Genomic DNA, 25,922 nt, shown 5'->3' on the forward strand with positions numbered 1-25,922 from the left:
GCAGTTTTGTTTTCTTTGGCAAAAGTCAATAACAGGAAAACTTGTTTATTTATTTAATCTGATCAGGTGCAGGCGTACAAGCCCTCTCCTGCATCGAACATTTGCAGTATACATTTCACGCTTTAGTTACTTATTAAATGACAGTAACTGTAATGTGGGAAGTATTTGTAAAGTGGTTCAGTGCTGACAAGGAATTAACGACGATAATTCTAGCTCCACTGATACTAATAACATTAATAATAACGTTAGTGGCAGATATTTGAGGCAGACAAATGTAGGTAGACCGAACCGAGTAAGAGCTTTGAGCAAAGGAAGCGGCTACTCGGGTAGCAGAGTACTTGTGGCGTGCACATGGGTTTTTTTTAGGCTAGGCAGTAGTGCGAGGTGCCCTGATGAACACTCACCAGTCGACGTGGAGGCAGGGAAATGAGGACGCGCTCAGTGTAAAGACACTTCAGATATCAAGATATTTGCAGTAAATTTCCAGAGTGTTCGGAATAAAGTTCCCGAGTTTACTGCCCTCCAGGAAGCGTGTGGCGCGCAAATTATTCTCTGGACTAAGATCTGGCTGAACTCTGAGATTGGATGTCCTGAAATATTTAGTGAGGGTTGGAACGTGTATCGGAAAGACAGATTAGACACCGTAGGAGGTGGTGTCTTCATTGCAGTTGACAAAAATATTGTGTCTACTGAGGTCGAAGTAGAGCGTGATTGTGAAGTCATCTGCACACGTTTAACAGGGCTAGAGCAAATAAAGTTAATTGTTGGGTGTTATTACAGGCCACCAGGTTCCACCGTGACAGCTCTAGAATCATTCAAAGGCAGTCTACATTCTGTATCGCAGAAGTACCCGGATCATGCTATATTAGTAGGAGGCGACTTCAACCTACCTAGTATAGACTGGGATGTCTATGGATTCATTACAGGTGGTACAGACAATCCGTCGTGTGAATTACTTTTGAACAGATTATCCAAAAACTGTCTTAAGCAGCTAAATCGACAGCCAACGCGCAATGGAAACATTTTAGATCTGGTAGCCACGAACAGACCAGACCTCATCGACGGTGTCAGTGTTGACAGGGATTAGTGATCATTATGTTGTCATTAAGACTATGGTTACGAAAGTTAAAAAGTCGGTCAAGAAGGCTAGGAGAGTATTCTTACTAGAAAGAGCAGATAAGCAGTTGTTAGCATCCCACTTAGTAAATGAATGGACTTCATTTACTTCCGGTACGATGGACGTGGAAGAATTATGGGCAAATTTTAAACACATTGTAAGTCACGCATTGGACAAGTATGTGCCGAAAAAGTGGGTTACGGACGAAAAAGACCCACCGTGGTTTAACAGCGCAATTCGGAGAATGCTCAGGAAGCAAAGACAGTTGCACTCGCGGTACAAGAAAGATCGGGAGAATGAGGACAGGCAAAAGTTAGTAGAGATTCGTGCTGCTGTAAAAAGAGCGAAGCGCGAAGCATTCAACCACTACCACCGTCATACCTTAGCAAAAGATCTTGCTGAAGGCCCTAGGAAATTCTGGTCTTAGGTAAAATCGGTAAGCGGGTCGAAGGCTTCTATCAAGTCGCTCACTGATCAGTCTGGCCTGGCAACGGAAGACAGCAAAACGAAAGCTGAAATTTTAAATTTAGCATTTGAGAAATCTTTCACGCAGGAGGATCGTACAAACATATCGCCGTTTGAGTCTCGTACAGATTCCCGTATGGAGGACATAGTGATAGACATCCCTGGGGTTGTGAAGCAGCTGAATGGGATGAAAATAAATAAATCGCCAGGTCCTGATGGGATTCCAGTTCGGTTTTAAGAGAGTACTCTACTGCATTGGCTCCTTACTTAGCTTGCATTTATCGTGAATCTCTTGCCCAACGTAAAGTCCCGAGCGACTGGAAAAAAGCGCAGGTGACGCCTGTTTATAAGAAGGGTAGAAGGACGGATCCTCAAAATTACAGACCAATATCCTTAACATCGGTTTGTTGCAGGATTCTCGAACACATTCTCAGTTCGAATATAATGAATTTCCTTGAGACAGAGAAGTTGCTGTCCATGCATTAGCACGGCTTTAGAAAGCATCGCTCCTGCGAAACGCAACTCGCCCTTTTTTCCACATGATATCTTGGGAACCATGGATGAAGGGTAGCAGACGGATGCCATATTCCTTGACTTCCGGACAGCGTTTGACTCGGTGCCCCACTGCAGACTCCTAACTAAGGTACGAGCATATGGGATTGGTTCCCAAATACGTGAGTGGCTCGGAGACTTCTTAAGTAATAGAACCCAGTACGTTGTCCTCGATGGTGAGTGTTCATCGGAGGTGACGGTATCATCTGGAGTGCCCCAGGGAATTGTGGTAGGTCCGCTGTTGTTTTCTATCTACATAAATGATCTTTTGGATAGGGTGGATAGCAATGTGCGGCTGTTTGCTGATGATACTGTCGTGTACGGGAAGGTGTCGTCGTTGAGTGACTGTAGGAGGATACGAGATGACTTGGACAGGATTTGTAAGTGGTGTAAAGAATGGCAGCTAACAATCAATATAGATACATGTAAATTAATGCAGATGAATAGGAAAAAGAATCCCGTAATGTTTTAATACTCCATTAGTAATGTAGCGCTTGACACAGTCACGTCGATTAAATATTTGGGCGTAACACAGCAGAGCGATATGAAGTGGGACAAGCATGTAATGGCAGTTGTGAGGAAGGCGGATAGTCGTGTTCGGTTCATTGGTAGAATTTTGGGAAGATGTGGTTCATCTGTAAAGGAGACCGCCTATAAAACATCAATAAGACCTATTCTTGAGTACTGCTCGAGCGTTTGGGATCGCTATCAGGTCGGATTGAGGGAGGACACAGAAGCAATTCAGAGGCGGGCTGCTAGATTTGTTACTGGTAGGTTTGATCATCACGCGAGTGTTACGGAAATGCTTCAGGAACTCGGGTGGGAGTCTCTAGAGGAAAGGAGGGGTTCAAATGGTTCAAATGGCTCTGAGCACTATGGGACTTAACATCTTAGGTCATCAGTCCCCTAGACATAGAACTACTTAAACCTAACTAACCTAAGGACATCACACACATCCATGCCCGAGGCAGGATTCGAACCTGCGACCGTAGCGGTCGCGCGGTGCCAGACTGAAGCGCCTTTAACCGCGTGGCCACAACGGCTGGCGAAAGGAGGGGTTCTTTTCGTGAATCGCTACTGAGGAAATTTAGAGAACCAGCATTTGACGCTGACTACAGTACAATTTTACTTCCGCCAACTTACATTTCACGGAAAGACCACAAAGATAAGAGAGACTAGGGCTCGTACAGAGGCATGTAGGCAGTCATTTTTCCCTCGTTGTGTTTGGGAGTGGAACAGAGAGAGAAGATGCTAGTTGTGGTACGTGGTACCCTTCGCCACACACCGTATGGTGGATTGCAGAGTATGTATGTAGATGTAGATATAGAAATTAGGAAGATGTGGTTGGAAAGACCGATACTAAGTTATTATACAGCAGCGAGTGTGCACAGGAACAAAAGCAGAAATTATTGTTGCTAGAGCACATATGTCGTAAACTGTCTTTTGAAGCTGGAGCCATTACACGGTTCCCTGATATAACAAGGGAGGTCATTCCAGAGCCAACGCAAAACTACTGGAAAGGACTCTGAGAAAGCAGCTAAGCGATGCAGTGGGAAACTGTTTACTCCTGATTGTTTTATTTATATATATTATTATATATATATTTTGCAGGACACCAAAAACAGCAATCGTCTATTGTCCCTGCCACCATTATCTTTATTCCTATTTTTTTGTTGTTGTATTCATTTCTTTGTGTCTATACGTTGTTTCACAGTCTTATTCATGTATCATCTTTATTTCTATCACATTACATTGCTTTTTAACTGAGAATGCTCATATTTTATTTCATTATGGTGCACTCTAAATGTCAAAAACCGGCTTCTGAAATTAAGCAAAATTCACAACTCTTGCTCCTTATTCATATAACACTTGATCTGCATACTGTTACTGACATAAAGAGTGAAAGCTACTAGGCTGTAATTCCCTACTATGTACCATGCTTAGCTGCTGATAAGTCAATATGTTTAACTTACCATAGTCACGTTCCATTATTATTTCTTCAAGATTAGCTGCTAGTTTTGCTACATGATCATCTCGGAACATTTGTCCTGAAATTAGAGAAATTTCCCCTGAAATTAAACTTCAATATCATACAAGATATTTTATGAGTTAAAAAATATATGGTATTCTCTGAAACTGGATTATTACTCAGTACTTAGTACATAAAAGTTTGAAAACGATATGCATATTGGTTTTCAACAAGTTACATAATGTAAACTCTTAATCATCTTTATATATCTTTAAGCTTTTGTTTTAATTTTTCCTCCCTGTGTGTGTGTGAAACACATGTGGCTTCTATATCTTCATCAGCTGCAAAGAGAAAAAAGGATTCTTCCGATTTCTTGTCCAGGCGCAGTTTTTTATCGGTATGTCATATTTTCTGAGTCTTATTTTACTTATGGAAAACAGGGTACAGTTTTGATTTTTTTCCTATGTTTTTGCTATTGACCTAAATTACTTAATATGTGGATCTAATTTTGTTGTGAGTGTTCACTGTGCGGTGAATTATGTAAATCTAAGATTTAACTAGTTTATTGTATGAAAGAATTTCATTTGAAGCGAAGTCAGGAATTTATGTGGAAATAGCAGCTTTGGGAACAACTCTTCGCGAAGTAGCATATCTGCCATCTTACTTCCATCTGAGTTCTCTCCCAGTCCTGTAATCTCCCTTGTACTGCTCCTCCACGCACACTGGGGTTACAGAAGTCTTGGGTTGCTCCTAAGTGTCTGAACTCCTTTTGCCTGGCGTACTGCAGTAACTCGACATGGCGTGGACTCAACAAGTCGTTGGACAATTCCTGGAGAAGTACTGAGCCATGGTGCCTCTACAGCCGTCCATACTTCCGAAGTTGTTGCCGGTGCAGGATTTTGTGCACAAGCAGACCTCTCGATTATCTCCCATAAACGTTCGATGGGATTCATGTCGGGCCACCTTGGTGGCCAGATAATTCACTGAAATTGTCCAGAATGTTCTTCAGACCAATTGCGAACAATTGTAGCGTCATGACGTGGGCACATTGTCATACACAAATATTCCGTTATTGTCTGGAAACATAAAGTCCACGAATGGCTGCAAAAGTTCTCCAAGCAGCCGGACATAACCAGGTCCCAGACATTCCATGTAAACACAGCCGACACCATTATGGAACCACCACCAGCTTGCACAGTGCTTCGTCGACAACATGGATACATGGCTTCGAGAGGTTTGCACCACATTCTGACCCTACCATCAGGTCCAATCAAATGAAATGGGGACTCATCTCATCAGCCCATGGTTCATCATTCGTCCAGGGTCCAGTCGATATGGTCACCAGCCCAGGAGAGGCGCTGCAGGCGGCGTCGTGCAGTTAGTAAATACACTAGCATCGATCGACTGCCGGCCGCTGTGACCGACAGGTTCTAGGCGCTTCAGTCCGGAACCGCGCTGCTGCTAAGGTCGCAGGTTCGAATCCAGCAGTGGGCATGGATGTGTGTGACGTCCTTAGGTTAGTTAGGTTTAAGTAGTTCTAAGTCTAGGGGACTGATGACCTCAGATGTTAAGTCCCATAGTACTTAGAGCCATTTGAATAATTTTTTTCGGTCAATTGCTGCCGTGCCCCGTAAATATCAAATTTCGCCGCACTATCCTAATGAATGCGTTCGTCGTACGTTCGGCACTGATTTCTGCCGTTACTTCACGTAATGTTGCTTGCCTGTTAACGACAATTCTACGCAAACGCCGCTGCTCTTGGTCGTTACGTGAAGGCCGTCAAGCACTGTGTAATCTATGGTGAGAAGTAATGACTGAAATGTGGTTTTCTGGGCACACACTTGACACTGTGGATATCGGAACACTGAATTCCCTAACGATTTCCGAAATGGACGTCCTATGCGTCTAGCTCCAACTACCGTTTCCCGCGTTCAAAATATGTTAATTTCCGTCGTGTGATTATAATGAAGTCGGAAACCTTTTCACATGAAACTCCAGAGTAGTATTAGATCCACTAATGAATTGCCCTTTTGTACCTTGTGCACTCGATACCACCGCCATCTGTATACATGCATATCGCATCCCCCCCACTTTTGCCACGCCACTGTACTCCTTCCACCTTTCTGCTTCCCCTTCTTTGCTTAGGACTGGTTTCCTACGTGAGCTCTCCTGATATTCATACAGATCCTTCTCTTTTCTCCAAATGTTTCTTTAAGTATCCCGTAGGCAGTATCTATCTTTCCTCTGGTGATATTTGCTTTTAAATCCTTACATTTGTCCTGTAGCCATTCCAACTTAGCCGTTTTGCTCTTCCTATCAGTCTCATTGTTAGACGTTTCTATTCCCTTTCACCTGCTTGATTAGCTGCATTTTTATATTTTCTCCTTCCATAAGTTAAATATTTCTTGTGTTATCGAAGGATTTCTACTAGGCCTTGTCTTTTTACCTATTCGATCCACTGCTGCCTTCACTAATTTGTTTGTTAAAGCTACCTATTCTTCTTCTGTTGTATTACTTTTCGCTGTTCTAGTCAACCATTGCCTAATGCTCCCTCTGAAACTCTCAACAATCTCTAGTTCTTTCACCCTATCCCGGTCCCATTTCCTTAATTTCCTACCTTTTTGCAATTCCTTCATTTTTAATCTGAAGCTCGTAACCAAAAAATTGCAGTCGAAGTTTACATCCACCCTTTGAAATGTCTTACAATTTAAAATCTGGTTCTGAAATCTCTGTCTAACCATTATACAGTCAGCAACAGTACCAGTGGGTGGAGATCTCTCCTGAATAGCACGTTGCAAGGCATCCAACATATGCGCAATCATCTTCATGTCTGGGGAGTTTGGTGGCCAGCGGAAGTGTTTAAACTCAGAAGAGTGATTCTGGAGCCACTTTGTAGTAATTCTGGACGTATGGGGTGTCCCATTGTACTGCTGGAATTGCCAAAGTCCGTTGGAATGTACAATGGACATAAATGGATGCAGATGATCAGACAGGATGCTTTGGAACGTGTCACCTGTCAGTGTCGTATTTAGACGTATCAGGTTTCCATATCACTCCAAATGCACGCGTCCCACACCATTACGGCGCCTCCACCAGTGGTCCTCATATACGTGCACGTTCATACACTCGATACAATTTGAAACGAGACCCGTCCGACCAGGCAACATGTTTCCACTCATCAAAAGTCCAGTGTCGGTGTTGACGGGCCCAGACGAGGCGCAAAGCTTTGTGTCGTGTAGTAATCAACGGTAGACGATGGGACCTTCGGCTCCGAAAGCTCATATCGAAGACGTTTAGTTGAATGGTTCGCAGGCTGACATTAGTTGATGGCCCAGCATTGAAATCTGCATCAATTTGCGGAAGGGGCCGCACTTCTGTCACGTTGAACGAATCTCTTCAGTCGCCTTTCTTGCAAGATCTTTTTAAGGCCACAGCAGTGTCGAAGACTTGATGTTTTACTGGATTACTGACATTGGTGGTACACTCGTGAAAAGGTCGAAAGCGAAAATCCCCACTTCATCGCTACCTCGGAGATACTGTGTCCTATCGCTCGTGTGCTGACTATAACACCACTTTCAAACTCACTTAAATCTTGATAACCTGCCATTCTCCGTGTTTACATATCTCTGTATTTGAATATGCATGCCTATACTAGTTTCTTTGGCGCTTCAGTGTAACTTCAAAATAATGTTACTGCTTGTCCTTTAATTTCTGGATGTGTTACGCAAAAGGTGACACTCCTTCTACTGAAGACTGAAGAAATTATTTCGCAAACTGACACTCTTATTTAAACAACAGAAAAATTTCGTTTCAGAGCTAGTAATTTCCCGAAACATTTTTGGAGGTTACAGCCTCTAACAAACTCGAAAATAGTGTTAATTTACGATAAATGCAGATAATATGTACTCCAGTTGAACATAAAATTCACCTATACTACAGCCAGAAAGACAAACGCCTTTTTACTACGAAATTTGTTACGTACAGTACTTGCAACTTCTGTAAATTTACGAAAGTATGCGTTCATCCACGTTGTTATACAATAAAACTCGAGGAGAATGATTCTTTGAGCGAGGATATCTCAGATAAAAATTAAGAATGCAAAGTCATTGCAACTGATGTTATGCTACAAAATACGGTTTTTGCGGCGCACAGCTTACGAAAATACCCAATGTTTCTCGACAGATTTTATTCGGACACATAGGAAGCAGCGGATGTCGAATGATATACGTAAATGTTAGTAAACATTTTTCAGATATCTGTGTGTAAATGGTACTGACACGTCCAACAGTCAGGTACGACTATTGCTAATAAGGATCTATGTAACATGTATGCAACATATAAGTGATTAACATTCGGACTAGTATACTCTATAATATCAAAAGCGATGATACACTAAAATTCATTACTCTATAATATCATATGCAATGATACAGTAAAAGTCATTACACTGTGACTCAAAGCACTTATTAAGAGACGAAGTCAGCACCAAATTAATTTCCTGAACCGTGAAACGTTAGTAGAAATGCCTAAAACAAATACTAACCTGGTTTTCCGGTTCTTAGACGATAGATTGTAACTTCAGAATCAGATCCTAAAAAAAAAGGGAAGCAAATAGATGAGAAAATTGAACATTTTTTTCATTACTTGCCATGATATTGGTATTCATTACTATGCCCAGACAAAACGTAAATTTTTTACCTGTAATGGAATCTGGAGCACTGTGGTTAGTAGTTGCGATTACTGCCACAAAGGTACAGATGAGCAAAATAACGCTTCTGCGAAACATTATGCAAAGACAAAGGTGTCGGCCCAAGAAAAGATCTATTCCATCAAAATATCTTCATGACATTTGCACGCTGTCAAAAAACCTGTAAATTCATATAAAATTCATATTTATTCAAATATAGTTACAAAACTATTTTATGCTCAACAAAGTGTACAAAAAATTATCTTCAACATAGCTCGGGCTGTGTTATTTGATAAGCTTGATGTTACTCCGTTCTGCCCAATACATACTGAATAACTCAACAACGCTATTTACCTTAAATACTTCCGACGTCATTTAAGATTCCGTAATTCTATTTGCATCTGATCAGTTTGCAGAAAGTAAGCAGGAAAGGAAATGTAGTCTTTTGTCGTACGTATGTTAATTGCCACAGTATCAACTTCGCTTTTTCAAATGAAACTGTAGTTCGTGGCAGTAGGAGATGATGTTTCGTGCAAAGGAAAAGATAGCTGGGGGCGGGGGGGGGGGGGGTGTCTTGTCAACAGCAGCAGCGGCAGCGGCCAAAGCGAGCAGCGGAAACGTCGCCAGGGGCCGGATGGGCGTCGGTATGGGGGCGGAGGGCCAGCGGGCAGTTCCCAGCAGTTCCAGCAACTGCAGGGCGTCGCACGAACGCCAGCTGCTCTGCGTTTTTTATGAAACAGTTTTACGTGAAGTATTCAGTAAAATATTTTCGATTCTGACATGTTAGCTTCATTGTGAACTGCCCATCTTATCATTAATGGCTATAATTACTGTGATAGTTCCTAATTAAGTAACGTACAGCATGAAATTCGCAATGAAAAATAGAAGACACCGTGAGACTGCGTTCGTTGCACATAGGTTCATACATTGCTGAGTATGAAACATGTGTATGTTGACATGGAACGTATAACGCAAAGACAGGTTAGATGCTACAGGCGGGGTAGTGTTCGTTGGTGTCGACAAAAATATTGTTTCAGTTGAGGTCGTTGTAGGATCATTCAAGACAAGTCTGTACTCAGTAGCGCGGAAATACCAAAAATGTGCAGTGGTAGTTGGTGTTGACTTAAATCTGCTAAGAACGGACTGGGACGTCTATGGATTAACTGCAACTGGTACAGATAGGCAGTCTTGACAAGTACTTTGAGCATGTTTTCCTAAAACCACTAGTTAGACAACCCATATGCAACTGAAATACTTTAAACCTTGTAGCCACAAATGGGTGTGATCTTATTGATACTGTCGGTATAGAGACAGGGATTACTGATAATGACGTTATAATAATGATGGTGGTTACTAAAGTTAATAAATGCCTCAAATGGCTCTAAGCACTATGGGACTTAACATCGGAGGTGATCAGTCCCGTAGACTTAGAACAACTTAAACCTAACTAACATAAGGACATCACACACATCCCTGCCCGAGGCAGGATTAGAACCTGCGATCGTAGCAGCAGCGCGGTTGCGGACTGAAGGGTCTAGAACCACTCGGCCACAGCGAGTTAATAAATCAGTCTAGTTGGCTAGGAGAGTATTCTATGGTAGAAAAAGATGCAGTCGTTAGCATCCCACTTAGACAACGGATGCAAAACCTTTAGCTGCAATATGACTGACGTAGAGGAAATACGCGAAAAATATAAATTGAAAATCGCACTCTGGAGACGTTCGTGCCAAGTACGTGGATAGCAAAGGTAAGGACCCTCCGTTGCTTAATAGTCAGATCTGGAAAATGCTGAAGAACCAGAGATTGTTGCACTGTTGGGTCAGAAAATAACGCGCCGATGTCGAGAGGTACATACAACTTCCACCGTCAGACCTTAGCGAAAGATCTCGGCGAGAAGCCAAGAAAATTATGGACACAGGTAAAGTCACTCTCTGTCTACTCGCAAGAGGAAAGATGACGTTTTAAATTTCACGTTTAAGAAACCACTGACGCAGGAGGATCGTACAAACACACCGTCGTTTGACTGTCGTACACCTCCCGCATGGAGGAGATAAAAATAGGCATCCGTGGCCTAGAGGAACGACTAGGAGAGTTGCAAACGTATAGTTGGCAAGGTCCAACAGTTACGTTTTACAGAGAGTACTCTACGTCACTGGCCCCTTACTTGAAACGCATAAATCGTGAAACTCCCGCCCAGCGAAAAGCCCAAAGCATCTGTAAAGTCTGGAAATAAGTGCAGGTGACTCCTGCACATACGAAAGGGTAAAACAATGGATCTGCGTAGTTACAGACCTGCGTAATTGACTCTGAATATAACAAATTTTCTTGAGACAGAAAAGCTTCTGTCCACAAACAGCACGGATTTATAAAGCATCGCTCGTGCGAAGCTCTGCTTGCCGCTTTCGCACACGACACCTCGTACAAACTCTCACTGGAGGGCACCAGACAGATTTCTTGTCCCTAGATTCCAAAAAGCGCTAGACACGGTGTCCCACTGACGAAGATCGGAGCGCAGAGTTAGCGCGCAAGTTTTATGGAGATGCCTGGCGAAGTTAAATGACAAACGCTGGAGGGAAGAGGACGCTGTTTTCGAGGAGCACCATGACGAAATTTAGAGAACGGGCATTTGAGGCCAACTGCAGAACGATTCTACTGCCCCCAATGCACATTTTCTCTACGGACTGCGGAGATAATACAAGGGAGATTAAGGGTGGTACGGGGGAGGGGGGGGGGGGGAGGGCTGTAGGCAGCCCTGCTTCCCTCGCCGTATTCGCGAGTGGACCGCGAAAGGAAACGACTAGCCGTCGGATGTGGTGGTACACTTCGCCACACGGTGGCTTTCGGAATATATATATAAACGTAAATGTACAGACTGTCTTTGGCTTTGGATTTTCACGTAGGCGCACTCCATTACAGTAAAAGTGATTTATTTTTAAAAAATTATTACATTTCATGTATAGTTCAAGATATCGAAACGAGTGTATGGAAAATTATAATACGCTTAGAACACTTTTTTAAATATAGACAGAAGTTCAAGTGGTTCAAATGGCTATGAGCACTATGCGACTTAACTTCTGAGGTCATCAGTCGCCTAGAACTTAGAACTAATTAAACCTAACTAACCTAAGGACATCACACACATCCATGCCCGAGGGAGGATTCAAACGTGCGACCGTAGCGGTCACGCGGTTCCATACTGAAGCGCCTAGAACCGCACAGCCACACCGGCCAGCTGACAGAAGTGACTACAGGTTTTTTCAGTGCCACAATCCAGTTACAGCTGATGAAAGAGAAATTGTGCGGGCTTGCAAAAACAAAACTGGAAAAATGTAATATACTCACAGTAACTATGATATTCCACAAGTTTCCTGAAAGGAGCTTACGGGCGCTCAACACCGAGGTCACCAGCGACAAGTTTCCTCACGTGCCTTGTCCTTCGTTTATTTTGTTCAGTAATAGACTCTGACTAGCAAACTATCGCAATTACAACTACATTAGCATATTAAACAAGTTAAGTCATGTAAAACGTACTATGCCTTGGTAAAAGAGCAAAGCTGAACATGGTACAACAGAAATACAAATGAAATTCGGAAAAAAGGTTGCAACGCCAGACCAGAACAGTTCACCACTTCTGTTGCTGTTTCGGTGGAATCCAGTAACCTAGCGCATTCTTCGAAAAGAACACCTTGAACGAAAACTTTTCAAAACATTTTCACCATACACATCAATGGTCTTAGGAATATTAAACAATTCACGCCAAACTGTACACCATGACTCTGGCCATATCCTCATCAGAGTAAACTCATGAACGTGTCCGCCTGATATGTATTCTAACACAAAAAAAAAACAACGAAGGAGTTATACATATTGGTCACAATTTGATATTCATGTAGGTATCGACGGAAATTGAAAAATGTAAACTTTGACGGCCGATGGATGCATGTGTGACGTTCCAGTAAGTTTCACCACGTGCCTGGCAAGTCCGGTAAACAAGGAACTTGCCGATTCCGTGACTCAGCTGGACAGTAACTACGACGCGTAGAAAAGGTCGTGAACAATATACGAAGACGTCGGTATTTGAGAGAGAACGTGCAGTTGGACTCACATAATCTGGTTGAAGTAATCAACGAATCGCTCGACGTTTGAACAGGAGCGATGCCACCATTCGACGATGGCGGCAGGACTGGGTGAACCGTGGCCGAACACAGCGCAACAAGGAAGCGGTTCATCTGCAGAGGCGGCAGAAAGTGAGGGACGAGAAATCGTCGGAGAGGCACTCAGAGCCCCGGGATCATCTTTATCACGGATCGGTGCTCCAGTCACCACAAGTACAATTTGTAGGAGGTTCACATAAAGAGGGCTGAGCTCACAGTGTCTTTTGCGGTGACAGCCGTTGGCCTATGTACACCACAAGCCCCTCTGCAGTGGTGATGGACAGGTTCGGCCTGGCCTCTCATTGGCTGGAGCAGAATTGTCTTGAGTGATGAGTTCCCTTTCAGACTGAGCCCCGACGTCCCGGACAGTGGTGCGGTGGGATGCCAACATGACTGTCGCCTGCATTCGGCCTGACAGTCAGGAGTGATGGTCTGGGATGCCGTAGGAGGACACACTTAGAGCGCAGCGGTACGTCGACGACATTTTACGCTCGTTTTGCTGTTCTTCGTGCCAAGTCCTCCTGGCCTTACATTTGATCGAGAAAATGTCCGCCGGCCCACGCCGAGCGTATCTACTGCTTGCCTTCGTGCTCACCAAATCCTACCTCGGCCATCGGATCTCTTTCCAATTGAGAACGTTTGGAACGCTATCGGCAGGACCCTCCAGTTAGCTCGGGATTTTGACGATCTGACGCGCCAGTTGGATAGAATTTGGCAGGACACCACTCAGGAGGACTTCCACCAACTCTGTCAGTCAATGCCCAGCCGAATAACTACTTCCATAAGGGCAGAGGTGAACAAACGCGTTATTGACTTGCCCAGTCTCTTGAATAAATCGTCCAATTTTTCTGAAATTTTAATCATTTGTTTGTCTGTACATGTACATGAGCGAGAGAGAGAGAGACAGAGAGAGGATGTTTACAGCCTTCGACAGTGATGTAGGTGAAGTCGAGACGAGCAAATTTGTAGTTTTATACGAGACACTTCTGGTCAAGAAACAGCCTCAGATTGGACTATAAGCCCCTAAACCTCAGCGGAAGCATTCCATAAGCGATTTTGGCGAAAATTGTCCCTGTGAGCAAACTTCAAACTTTGTATCAAAATACTGTAAATCATAACAGCATAAAATTAACAATTAAATCGTTTTGTTTGTCTGTCCTGTTTGCAAGAAACTACTGTCTTATGAGTATAATATGATTAGTTTTCGAAGACACAGAGGAATTAAAGACATTGGCTACCAGTGGACATTGATTTATACCACTGGCACAAGCTGAAAATCTGAGCCAGATCCCAATTCAAACTTAGGCCTTCTGCTTATTTTTATTTTGTACTTTTTGTTCTTTTTTTACTTTTTTGTTGCCCTAGACCCCTTCCACTTCAGGCGTTGGCACATAACACTCCTGCTACTCCAAAAAACCTATCTAATCTACAAACAAAAACGATCTCTAGTGCCACGGCCACTTTCACCCTAAGCTAACTAGGACGGATGTTTGCCTCCGCTTCAGACTCCGCCCACGAACAACTCTGATTGTTTTTTTTTTTAACAGATAAAACAAAGGGTACGATATTTTTGTTATCTTTTATTTGTTTTATTTTCTATTTTTCTTTAAGCTTCTTCTAGGGCTGTCCACAGCAGCCAGACGGCGGGATGTCCTACTCGTCTCTCGTTCAGCGAGGGTGCAACACCCTAGAATTATCGTTGATATCTCTTATCAGCCCATCCTGTGCTATATCTTCAATCTTTTCTCACTCTCGTTACAATCCAATACTCTGGAGGGTTCTAAAATGTAGACTTTCACGGCCGGAAATATGATATCCATTATAATTATCCCGGCTGTTATGCCGTGGTCGGTTGATGAATTCTGTGTCGATTCCCAACGAGCCAGTGGGTGTGTTGGACCTTCCATTGAGCTACGGACCCCCTTGAAGATGTCTCCCGCAGTCGGAGACGAAACGTTGGGAATCGACACAGAATTCATCAACCGACCACGGCATAACAGTCTGGAGGGTTCGTAAACAACGACCCCAAGTAATTCGCAAAGAGCGAACCATACGACGCCTTGCGCCATAAAACCGTGTAGTTGCTCCTTATATAGTAGCAAAAATCTAAGAACTCTGCAAAGCCCTGCCTAAAAGAGTATGACAACGCGGCGCCATGGCGAGTGGCAGGGTGGCAAGTGACTTCGCGGTGGATCACTTCGGTGGGCTCTACAGGCTGAGGCGTCCGTCGCAGCAACGATGCCAACACGCGCCGTGTGAGGAGCCAGCAGTCGGCAGTCGTACCACACACGAAACGGTGCATGACCGTGTCGACAGCTGCTCATCTGGGACAGACACGGCCCCTGGCAAGATGTGTAGTGTGCAAACGTTGTCGGGTGGGAAATTTTCCAGTCGTTTGCACGTACCACAGCGCACTCACCGCAGTGGGAAGGAAAGGCGAGTGTATGTTACCCCATACCCTCCTCCAGCCAATCGCCTGATGTCGATGTTCAGTCACGTCAGCAGGCAGTGTCCGCTGAAAGTAGTGATGGAAGCCCTAGGAACTCATGTAGTCCGTAGAACATCCAACAGATAACTCGTGTCGACTATGTAAGTGCGGATGTGACTCAGTGGTGGCGCGATATGTCCAAGAGGAACACGCGGCCGGAGGGACTGGGGCGCCACCTCCTGAATCGGTGTACCGGTGCACGTGTGCTTGTCCAAAGCGCGTAGGCGATGCATCGTCCGCAAATGAGAGCGCGTGCCCTGTTTTGCACGTTTATCATTCGAGTGCCGTCTGCGTGTGTGGGCAACGTCAGTGTCTCGTAACGGGTCTCGAATAGTCTCGAATACCCTACTATCGCTGCCGAAATGACCAAAGGCCACCTGTAACTTAGCAGCCACCGTAGCGGGTGTTGGGAGAACTTATGTGTGTAATGATTAAGTTTCGGGGCGACGTAGATATTGACAAAAGGTACCTGCATAATCGAGTCAAGTGTTCGAAATGTATGGAGACGAACATCCGCGTCGATCGTATTATGTACTCTGCGATACATAGGTGCTACTGTGCGGGGCACGTTCCCACGGAAGGTCACTCCCAAACATTCCATCGCCAGGATCTCGGTACTGGGCAGCAGCGTACTGATATTTAGTTCTTTGCCCACATCCACTGAGCGCGACTTGCGCAGGTTGACACGGCTCCCGACCACCTCGCCGCAGCACTAAAGCCACTCGACGGCCGTACATGGATCTTCTGCCGACCTCGCCAAGAAAGCTACATCGTCGGCGCAGACACCACACGTAAAACGCGCATTGCGGAGGCGAATGCCCCGCAAACACTGACGTGGACCCTGAAGTGGAGGCTCGAGAGCGACGGCGAGGAGAAAGGCCGACAGCAAGCACCCTTGTCACACTGAGCTGTCAACAGTGAACTGCGGCGCGCGGTAGCCGTTGACCAGGACATTGCAAGGGGCCACGCGGCTGAGACAGAGAACCGCACCAGTGGATACTGGGGACAGACACGTCTTCTCTAAGTAAGCCTGATGAACTCGGTTAAACGCGTGGTCTGGGTCAGCAGCCACGAGGGCGCCTTCTAAGCCACATGCTGACATTAGCGCCACGACATGTCCATAAGAGTTTAACGCCATATGTAGATATATTAGTGCCACCTCCCAGACATGCTTGGTCGACGTGAGTGGTATCTATGACAGTAGCGAGGAGGCGAGCACGAAGTATGCATGCGAACAGCTTGCAGTCGGAACTGACTGATGTCAACAGGCGGGAGTCTTGCGGTCTACACCTCCCTGTTGGGTTTTGTCACTGGGTTTACCACACCCTCCCGAAATTCGCGCCGGCTGGGGTGGCCGAGCGCTTCTAAGCGCTACAGTGTGGAACCTCTCGACCGCTATGGTCGCAGGTTCGAAGCCTGCCTCGATCATGGATGTGTGTCATGTCCTTAGGTTAGTTAGGTTTAAGTAGTTCTAAGTTCTAGGGGACTGATGACCTCAGAAGTTAAGTCTCATAGTGCTCAGAGCCATTTGAACCATTTTGAACCAAAATTCGCGGGGGGGAGGGGGGGAGGGGTGGGACGCGAAATTTTGGATCCAGGGGTTCGGAGTACATCTGTTGCCGAACGTTCCCCATCACGTCAGAGAAGATGCCATAATATTCAATCGGAAGACCATCAAGTCCAGGGGATTAGTTTCTCGCGCCCCGCGACGGGGCCATGCCCATTTCTTCCATTGTGACGGCCTCCAAGAATGTGTCGTCTGACAGAGAGTGCGGTAATAACCTGTGAGGACACGGGAGATTGGGGTGTTTGTCTCTTAATGTTGTCCGTCCGCCGCAACAACTGCAGTGATAAGTCGCCTGTTACGATTCTCTGACGACGTGATGAAGAGAAGCACGAACCTCTGGAATGGAATCTCGCAGTCTCGATCGAACCCGCGTGCCTCCCAATCTGATAGCCGTGATCTGCAGGAGCTGTGTCTGTCTCCGGAGGTTGGCCGTTTGGCGCTGTGGCGGAGGTTACTGCGAGGCTACTTCCTGCAAGACATTGTAGTAAAACTCAGGGCTCTATCGTTGCCAAAGCGCCCTGCCTGTACATCCACCACGAACGTGCAGCAAATAGCTGGTTTGGTTCAGTGGATCCACCACCTTTCCGCGGAATCGTAGGTACGACGTCCTCGTTCACATTTGTTACACCTATCAGCGACTGCTAGAGGGCAAGCCTCTTCCTGGAGAATGTCGACATTAAGAGTCCACTGTCCTCTAGTACGGCTCATCTGTTGTAGTGGCAGGGTCAGGGGCAGACGATGGCCTGACGCTCAGTGAATGCCGTGGGCCACAGCTCGGCACGGACACTCGCTGCCCAAAGACCTATGAAAACGTAAATCCTGCCGAACCTGCTGGCCGAGTGGCTGGCGAAGTGTGTATGTCCGCGTGTAACGAGTTCCATAGTCATCGCACCCACCACTAGGTGCTCTGTAGCGCGTTGAAACATTGGAGATACCTCAGTAGAGTAATAGACTGTTTGCTCTCGACTCTTGACACGTCAGTAGTTGTACGGACGTAACGCAGGTTCCATAGACATCCAGGAGCAGAAGCACCATATCAATGTCCGCCACCCGAATCACGTTCTTCAACAGCCGGGTTTTGATCGTCGAACTAATATCGTTGACATTGACTGTACGTATCCATATACCTGGGAAATTGTATAGTACGATGACGTATCCTGCAATCGTTTGAGCCAGTAAGCGCCTCATCGCCCTTCTCTGACCTTCCCTGTCACCCGCAACACACATATATTACTGATCGCCAGAGACAAGAGGTGTGCCGACGATCCGCCGGCCGCGGAAGTCAGGTGGTCTCTCGGGCCTGACGTCATTGTTCCCGTCTCAATGTCGGACGCCGAGTCGCCAGGCTGGACGTGTGGTACGTTAGGAGCCGCAAAATCGACATGAGGCTCGTCAGTGGGTCGGGCACCGTCAAGCTGTGTGTTTCCTCGGGCAGACGTTGCCAGCAGCGAAACGTCAACCGTGGGAATGGCGTCCACAGAGGGGTTGTCCCCAAGAGCGTGAAACGTGTCACCGTCTTGCGAAGCGTTTCTTGCGCATAGCCTCCTCTCCTTTCGCCGTTTGGGTGACTTGTGTTTGCGGGAACCCGTGTCTGCATCCTGTGGATCACTACGAAAAGTACATCTACATCTACATCTACATACATACTCTGTAATCCACCATACGGTGCGTGGCGAAGGGTACCTCGTACGACAACTAGCATCTTCTCTCCCTGTTCCACTCCAAAACAGAACGAGGCAAAAATGACTGCCTATATACCTCCGCACGAGCACTAATCTCTGTTATCTTATGTTTGTGGTGTTTCCGCGAAATGTAAGTTGCCGACAGTAAAATTGTGCTGCAGTCAGCCTCAAATGCTAGTTCTCTAAATTTCCTCAGTAGCGATTCACGAAAAGAACGCCTCCTTTCCTCTAGAGACTCCCACCCGAGTTCCTGAAGCCTTTCCGTAACACTCGCGTGACGATCAAACCTACCAGTAACAAATCTAGCAGCGCGCCTCCGAATTGCTTCTATGTCCTCCCTCAATCCGACCTGATAGCGATCCCAAACGCTCGAGCAGTACTCAAGAATAGGTCGTATTAGTGTTTTATAAGCGGTCTCCTTTACAGATGAAGCACATCTTCCCAAAATTCTACCAATGAACCGAACACGACTATCCGCCTTCCCCACAACTGCCGTTACATGCTTGTCCCACTTCATATCCCTCTGCAATGTTAAGCACAAATATTTAATCGACGTGGCTGCATCAAGCGCTATACTACTAATGGAGTATTAAAACATTATGGGATTTTTTTTCCTATTCATCTGCATTAATTTACATTTATCTATATTTAGAGTTAGCTGCCATTCCTTACACCAATCACAAATCCTGTCCGAGTCATCTTGTATCGTCCTACAGTCACTCAACGACGACACCTTCCCATACACCACAGCATCATCAGCAAACTGCTGCTATCCACCCTATCGAAAAGATCATTTATGTAGATAGAAAACAACAGCGGACCTACCACAATTCCCTGGGGCACTCCAGATGATACCCTCACCTCCGATGAACACTCACCATCGAAGACAACGTACTGGGTTCTATTACTTAAGAAGTCTTCGAGCCACTCACATATTTGGGAACCAATCCCATATGCTCGTACCTTAGTTAGGAGTCTGCAGTGGGGCACCGAGTCAAACGCTGTCCGGAAGTCAAGGAATATGGCATCTGTCTGATACGCTTCATCCATGGTTCGCAAGAAAGTAGGCTCCCGTCGCGTGTCCGTGTCCGAGCTCGAATCGCTCTTCAGGTGCGCTCCTTCCCCACACGGCTGGAGTGCCGTCGTGGTCGCTGCTGGCGAGCACGTCGGCGGCTCAGATGCAGGCCGCGGCCGCAGGGGTCGCGAACTGGAGGGGAACAACGTCCGCGTCCGTCACCGCCCTCGCTGTCTCAGTGTAGGTAGCAAACAGGCAGTGTCGTCGGCTGCGACGTAGGCGTCGTACCAGCTCGAATTATGTGGTCGAGGTAGCCGTACAAGGCGCCTCTGCACGCAGTCAGAGCGAACGTGCCCTTCCTGCCCGCACGCCGAACAAGTCCCCTGTTGACAGTCGTAAATGACGATCGCTCGACAGCCTGCAACGGTCACTTACGACTGGCTGTGTCTGCACAGTTCTATTCGCACCTGATACAGTCCGTTCAGAACAGGATACGTCCCGAGCACGGGCCACTTAGTACTTCCCCGCAATGCCGCAGCGAGTCCACGAGGAGCGTGGCAGGAACTTCAAAGGGCAGCGTGAAGATTCGTACGTTCCGAACCCCGAGTCCTGCACGGTCGACAGTCACTTCTCTCACGTTGCCGTCCGAGTGGCGGGAACGATGTCGGTCTGTGGAACGGCGAGTATGCTGCTTCGTCGACAAATTTCACGTAAACTGTGTCCAGAACATCGAAAGCTGTATTTCGAGCAGTTCCTGTCGAGCCAGATCGCTGGTCGATCATCAGCGATCGGTTTGTTATCTTTGGCGCGTCCCCGGGCATGAGCATCTTTGCGTTTTCGGCTGGGGCGCGAGGGACGGCGAGAGGCAGGCGGTTTGGGGCGGCCGGTGGGACTGGCGGAGTTGTGGCTCGGGCGTAAGGCTAAGGCTGTTCGGTAATCGTGAAACTCCTGCGACGGTTACTGGTTGCCTGGAAGGCATTTCGTATAAACTGTGCCAAGCCTCGCAGTGAGAGGGGAGTCCGCAATTAGCGTTGGCCTAGATGTTTGTACAAACTTAGGTGCCTGTGTGAGAAGCACGGCGTGGGCCTGTCGGTTGCTTCGTCCTTATAGCACACCGCAAGCGGATGTTCGTCCGGAATGTCTACAGTTTGTAGTGCGCGTAGTGTAGGATGTGCTCCCAGCCTGACTCTTAGCCTGTGTTGTTTGTGGGTGCCGAACCCTTGTCTGTTACTGCTTCCGGGTGTCCTGTAAGATTTGACAGCAAAACTGGTTTTTTGTGGCATTCTGTGTTTCTGGCTCAACCTCCGCCTAGAAAGAGGAAAGATTTGTATTGGACATCGTTTGGAACTCCTTAATGCTGTAATTTAAACAGATAAAAGTGCCTGTTTTTTTGGGACACTGCAGTTCAAACAGGAGTGGCGTAATGTTAATGAGCATTTGTTATTCGTTAAATGAAGTGTATTTAATGTCTTGCTGTTTTCTGGGGCACGCAGCTGTGTTATTGATCTCATTTCGAAGTGTTCTGTCGGGTGAATGACTCCTCCCCGCTTCAGTGTATTCTTTTGAGTAGTATTGTAAGGTTCAAAAAAATGGCTCTGAGCACTATGGGACTCAACTGCTGTGGTCATAAGTCCCCTAGAACTTAGAACTACTTAAACCTAACTAACCTAAGGACAGCACACAACACCCAGCCATCACGAGGCAGAGAAAATCCCTGACCCCGCCGGGAATCGAACCCGGGAACCCGGGCGTGGGAAGCGAGAACGCTACCGCACGACCACGAGATGCGGGCTTGTAAGGTTCTTTGGATATTTGTCAGTGGGGTGTATTGATTCAATTTTTGTGTTTCTCTTTCTTTTGAATTACGCTGAATTGTTTACTTTATCTGGTTATTGGCTAAACTCGCGCTTCACACATTAATCAGCTGATATTGAAGTTCTTTTTTAATTCCTGTTTAATGTCAGACAGATTCAAATGTAACTTCATATATGTTATTTGAAATAAATGTGTTGGATTGACCTTAATGAATTATGTGCAATCGAAGTAAGGGACCCAGTCCTTCAGTAGTGCTTGACGGTGGCGCGTGGTTCGGGTTGTGAGCCCCGTGCTCGGATCACCTGTCGACCGACGTGCTTCACGCACGACACGATCTGCTTCGTGCACCTTAGGTCGTGTGCACTGGGCACGGACCGCTAAGCCGGCCGGGGTGGCCGAGCGGTTCTTGGCGCTACAGTCTGGAACCGCGCGACCACTACGGTCGCAGATTCGAATACTGCCTCGGGCATGGATGTGTGTGATGTCCTTGGGTTAGTTAGGTTTAAGTAGTTCTGCGTTCTAGGGGACTGATGACCTCAGAAGTTAAGTCCCATAGTGCTCAGAGTCACGGACCTCTAATTTTATCGTCGTCTTTCTACCCGAAAGCGCCATCGCCGTCCGATGTTACTTGTTTACACTAGAGTACTCATTACCTTCACCGGATAGTTTAAGTGACTAATGTTAGTGAAATAGCCAACTAGGCTGTTGGTATGACAGAATGAGAGGATACTGAATACCTTGCACTGCGCGAGCGATGTTTCTCTGGTGGCTCTCGTAGGCCAGTTTGACGTTATCTCCCGGTACGTCTGATCGCAAGCGTCCCGTAGTTAACTGTTCGTTTCGACTTGCCGTATACCACTGCGGTACAATGTAATCGCTTATCTATTACTCCCTTCACTTAATAATCAACAGCACGATTTCATAGGGATTCAGGTATTCGCGCTTTTTTTCTCCTTTCTTTCCCCGGAAAGGACTCTACTCGTTTATGGGTGCAAAACAGTTATTCTCATTGGGACAATATAACTATTACGTAGAACACACTGACGACTTGTAGAATCCATCCGACTACTCGTCAAGATGAAAGCACATTATCGAGATATATGATGGATTTTAAGACATTCGTATTCGAAATGAAAGGACAGTAACAAAAATATGCCGCGCTTTCAGTTTTTCACATTTCACAGACCATTGAAGTGTAGAAAAAAAGTTCTTCGGTAAAGTTCTGTTGTAGTTGTTAATACGAGGCCAACAGGTATTTCCCAGTGTGGTGGTAGAAGAAACGAAGGTGTTAGGAATATAATGGTGGCTTTCGGGTGTTGACCTGAATACAGGTCTCCCTGTCTCCTGCACACGCTTCAATGAAACTAGGTGCACTACACAGATCAAAATTATCAGAAGACCTCACAACAATATCTATCGTTGTTTTACGATAACTATTACAACAGATATGAATGTTTGTGATTTCAAGAATTGTATTGAGCCGTGCAAGGCTCGTGTTCATGCCATTTGAGCAGTGGTAAAAATTGCTGTTTTGAAGAACGCGCCGCAGTGCGTAGTGTGAAGCAGTCGCCCTCCGTTTCTGGCGGTGGCGCCGCTGTGGTAATCGCAGCTTTGGTGTCTCCATCTGGTGAGAAAGGGGAAAGGTTGCCTGTTTACGTGCATTTAAGGGGCGTTATGAGCCCGCCAGTGAGTCAGTCTGGAGTCAGTCTGGGTCAGTCTCTCGTCCCCAGCTTGCTAGTCTGTCTCTCGTCCACATTTGGAGGCAGTTAGTGTCTGTCTGTCGTCCGGAGTGCTATTATGTCTTTCGTTCGGATCCATCTTTAAAGCCGGATAAATGAGAGTCTTTCCACTCCGCCAGTAAGAGAACTCAGCGAGTGGTCGCCCAGTTGGGGCTTAGTTCCTGCACCTAGTCTGTGCTTTAGGCCGCCAGTCTGCTCGAGTTTGTTCAGGCAATGGTCATTGGCGGTTGGGCGGTTGGTCGGTCGCGCACTGAGACACAAGATGACTTGTCCGTCTTGAGCGTCGGCGCATGTGAGGTCGCCACGTGAGTCCAGTGGGCCGCGGCGTATAGCGAGGGGTAGTGGCTTCGCGGTCGATACGAGAGCAACAGGAGTCAACCCACGACATCGTTCTGGCCGGTGCGAGCTGCGACGCCGTGAGACGGGAGATCGGCGCGCCTTCCTGCGTCCGTTGAAGCGGCTGGAAGCGGACGGTTCGGGAGAGCGATTTGGGGGTGCCGCGCCAGGTCTTCTGCAGAAATCGCAGTTTATTAGAAGTTAAGTGATTGGTGATATGTTGATTCATTTACTTGTTAAATTCTACTTGTTTTCCTGGTGAGGTCACCAGCCGCTTTGTTCTGGGGTCGTCCCACCAATCTTCTCCGTTTGCCCACCAGCGGGAAGGTGGTTATTTATGAATTGGGTGGTCCGTTTTTCCCTTGTGGAGTAGGGGCGGGTTATATCAAGCTGCGGTTCGGGTTGTTCGGTAATCTCCCTATCAATCTGCCGTACGTTACTAGCTGCCTCTGTCATGTTTGTCGGATTCGGTGTGTTAACGAATTCATTGCTTGGAGTGTAACGGCCTAATTCCTGAAATATGTTTTGATCTTGACTATCCTCTTGAGAGGCGGTATATGTCTAGTGTAGAGCATGTTAACTCGTTTGGTCAACCTTATATAATTTTATGTAAGGTTGCATTTCATGGGCCTTTATTTAAAAGATCATTTTAGTATATAAAGTTGCCACCCTTCCAGCGTGACTTTTCTTAGAAGTTAAAATCAAGTTGCACCTTCGGTGGCAAGTTAATCTTTTGATTTTAGTGTTTTGTACCATTTCCATCCCTGCTACAGGGTGCATAGTATGTGTGCTTGTGTGAATTGTTAAAACTATTAGTTTAAAGTAATCTGATGTGTTGCAGATTTGCACCAGTGTAGTCGTTCAGAGGTTGTTGTAAGGGGTCGTGACTACGGCTGTGTCAAAAGGGAGCGGCAAGGTTCTGAGCCCGAAAGCTCATACACTCAAAATTTTGTTTCTTCTGCCTCTGAATAAATTGTAATTTGATATTTAGAGTGTGCTTTCTGATTATAATTTTAAATCTGTTTCTTTTTTAAAAAAAACGCTTGTAGGAATAAAGTTTCCATACGTCAAAAGCAGTTTGACTATGATTCCATCAGTTACTCCCTGGCAACTACTTCCATGCTCACATAGTGTGATTAAATGTGTTAATGAATCGCTAGTAAATAAAATAAAATTTTCAGAATATTCTTTGAAGATAAATCACGGTTCACCATTTACTGTTTCTCTTCTTATATTATGATGCTGCCGCCTCGTTTTCTTATTCAATTTCCTGGCGTCACTAATTTCCTGCCTTACTTGCCCGTGAGCGGCAGCAGCAGCGCGTATCGATAAGTGCGCTGTCGTACCATCTCTGGAGCGACCTATAGTGTTTCCGGGTCGTCGTGTGTCTGCCAGTCAGTTCGGGACGGACCAGCAGTGCAGTTGGGACGCAGCAGCAGAGGAGTCGGGGGACGGAGCGCCGGTGAGGCGCCGACAGCCAGTGCTCGCCGACCGCTGGCGACACACGTGAACTGTCCGACGGAGGTAGATTGGGGCGGGACGACCGTTGGTTGGTCGCTCGGTTGCTCGTCTCATCGGCCGAACTACACTTGGTCCTTTCACCGTTTCCGGGCCTGGGCAGTTGGTCGGTTGGCGTGGAGCAGCGAGGAAATCTCCGCGGCGCAGAGTTTGGGCGGGCCCGCTGGTGGGCCCTATGTGGTGTCGGAGAGTGTAGTGCTGTCCCCATTGCTACGATGTCTGTGGCTCACCGATCCTGGACACGAAAGTTGAGTTTTGACTTAATCTACCAGCAAGTCACGATTGTTCACATTGTGTCGTTTGGAGTTCGTTGTCGGCTGTTGGGATATTTCCGCGAGCAACAACGTGTGTTTTCAAGTTGGCAAATTTTAGCCACCCTCCGGTGGCGTTTAACTATTTGAATTGAAGTGCACCAACGGAATCTTCTGCCTTGTGGCCGTTAACGTTCCGGTTACCTGCCCTGGCCGTTGACGTAAATTCAGGCAGTGTATTTTTCTCATCGTGTTGTCACTGTCCAGCACGGTGTGTAATTTGACAGCTCAATGTATAAATGGTTTTGGGCGCCAATACCTTCTACGTTGTTCCATTCAACTCCGTCTTGTGTTCTGGTCGGGTGAAGCGGAGGCTATCTTGTCGGTGGGTCCGTTGACTGTCTGTCGGTTGGGTTGTCGTCGGATCGACAACGTTTGAGCCGACTGCCTGCATCACCGTAGCGAGCGTTAATGTTTGAATTTCAGGCCGACCCTCCGAACTTCTGAGCGCCCTTGGGTGTACTGCCTTTTCTTGTTTGTTTTTGTTGTTTGTACTTGTATGGCTTC

General features: G+C 46.4%; 1 protein-coding gene across 1 annotated transcript in view; it reads right to left on the reverse strand.

The window, feature by feature from the left end:
* Positions 1 to 25,922, reverse strand: part of LOC126416586 (uncharacterized) — a 347,834-nt gene that overhangs the window by 280,162 nt on the left and 41,750 nt on the right. Inside the window, exons 2-4 of the mRNA XM_050084338.1 lie at positions 8,802 to 8,971; positions 8,647 to 8,694; positions 4,108 to 4,182 (exon numbers count right to left, since the gene is read on the reverse strand). Coding sequence (XP_049940295.1) covers positions 4,108 to 4,182; positions 8,647 to 8,694; positions 8,802 to 8,889 — 211 coding nt within the window. The 5' untranslated portion in view covers positions 8,890 to 8,971. The remainder of the gene's footprint in view (positions 1 to 4,107; positions 4,183 to 8,646; positions 8,695 to 8,801; positions 8,972 to 25,922) is intronic.

The sequence above is a fragment of the Schistocerca serialis genome, chromosome 8 (genome assembly GCF_023864345.2).
Source record: "Schistocerca serialis cubense isolate TAMUIC-IGC-003099 chromosome 8, iqSchSeri2.2, whole genome shotgun sequence".
In the NCBI taxonomy this organism is placed as follows: Eukaryota; Metazoa; Arthropoda; class Insecta; order Orthoptera; family Acrididae; genus Schistocerca; species Schistocerca serialis.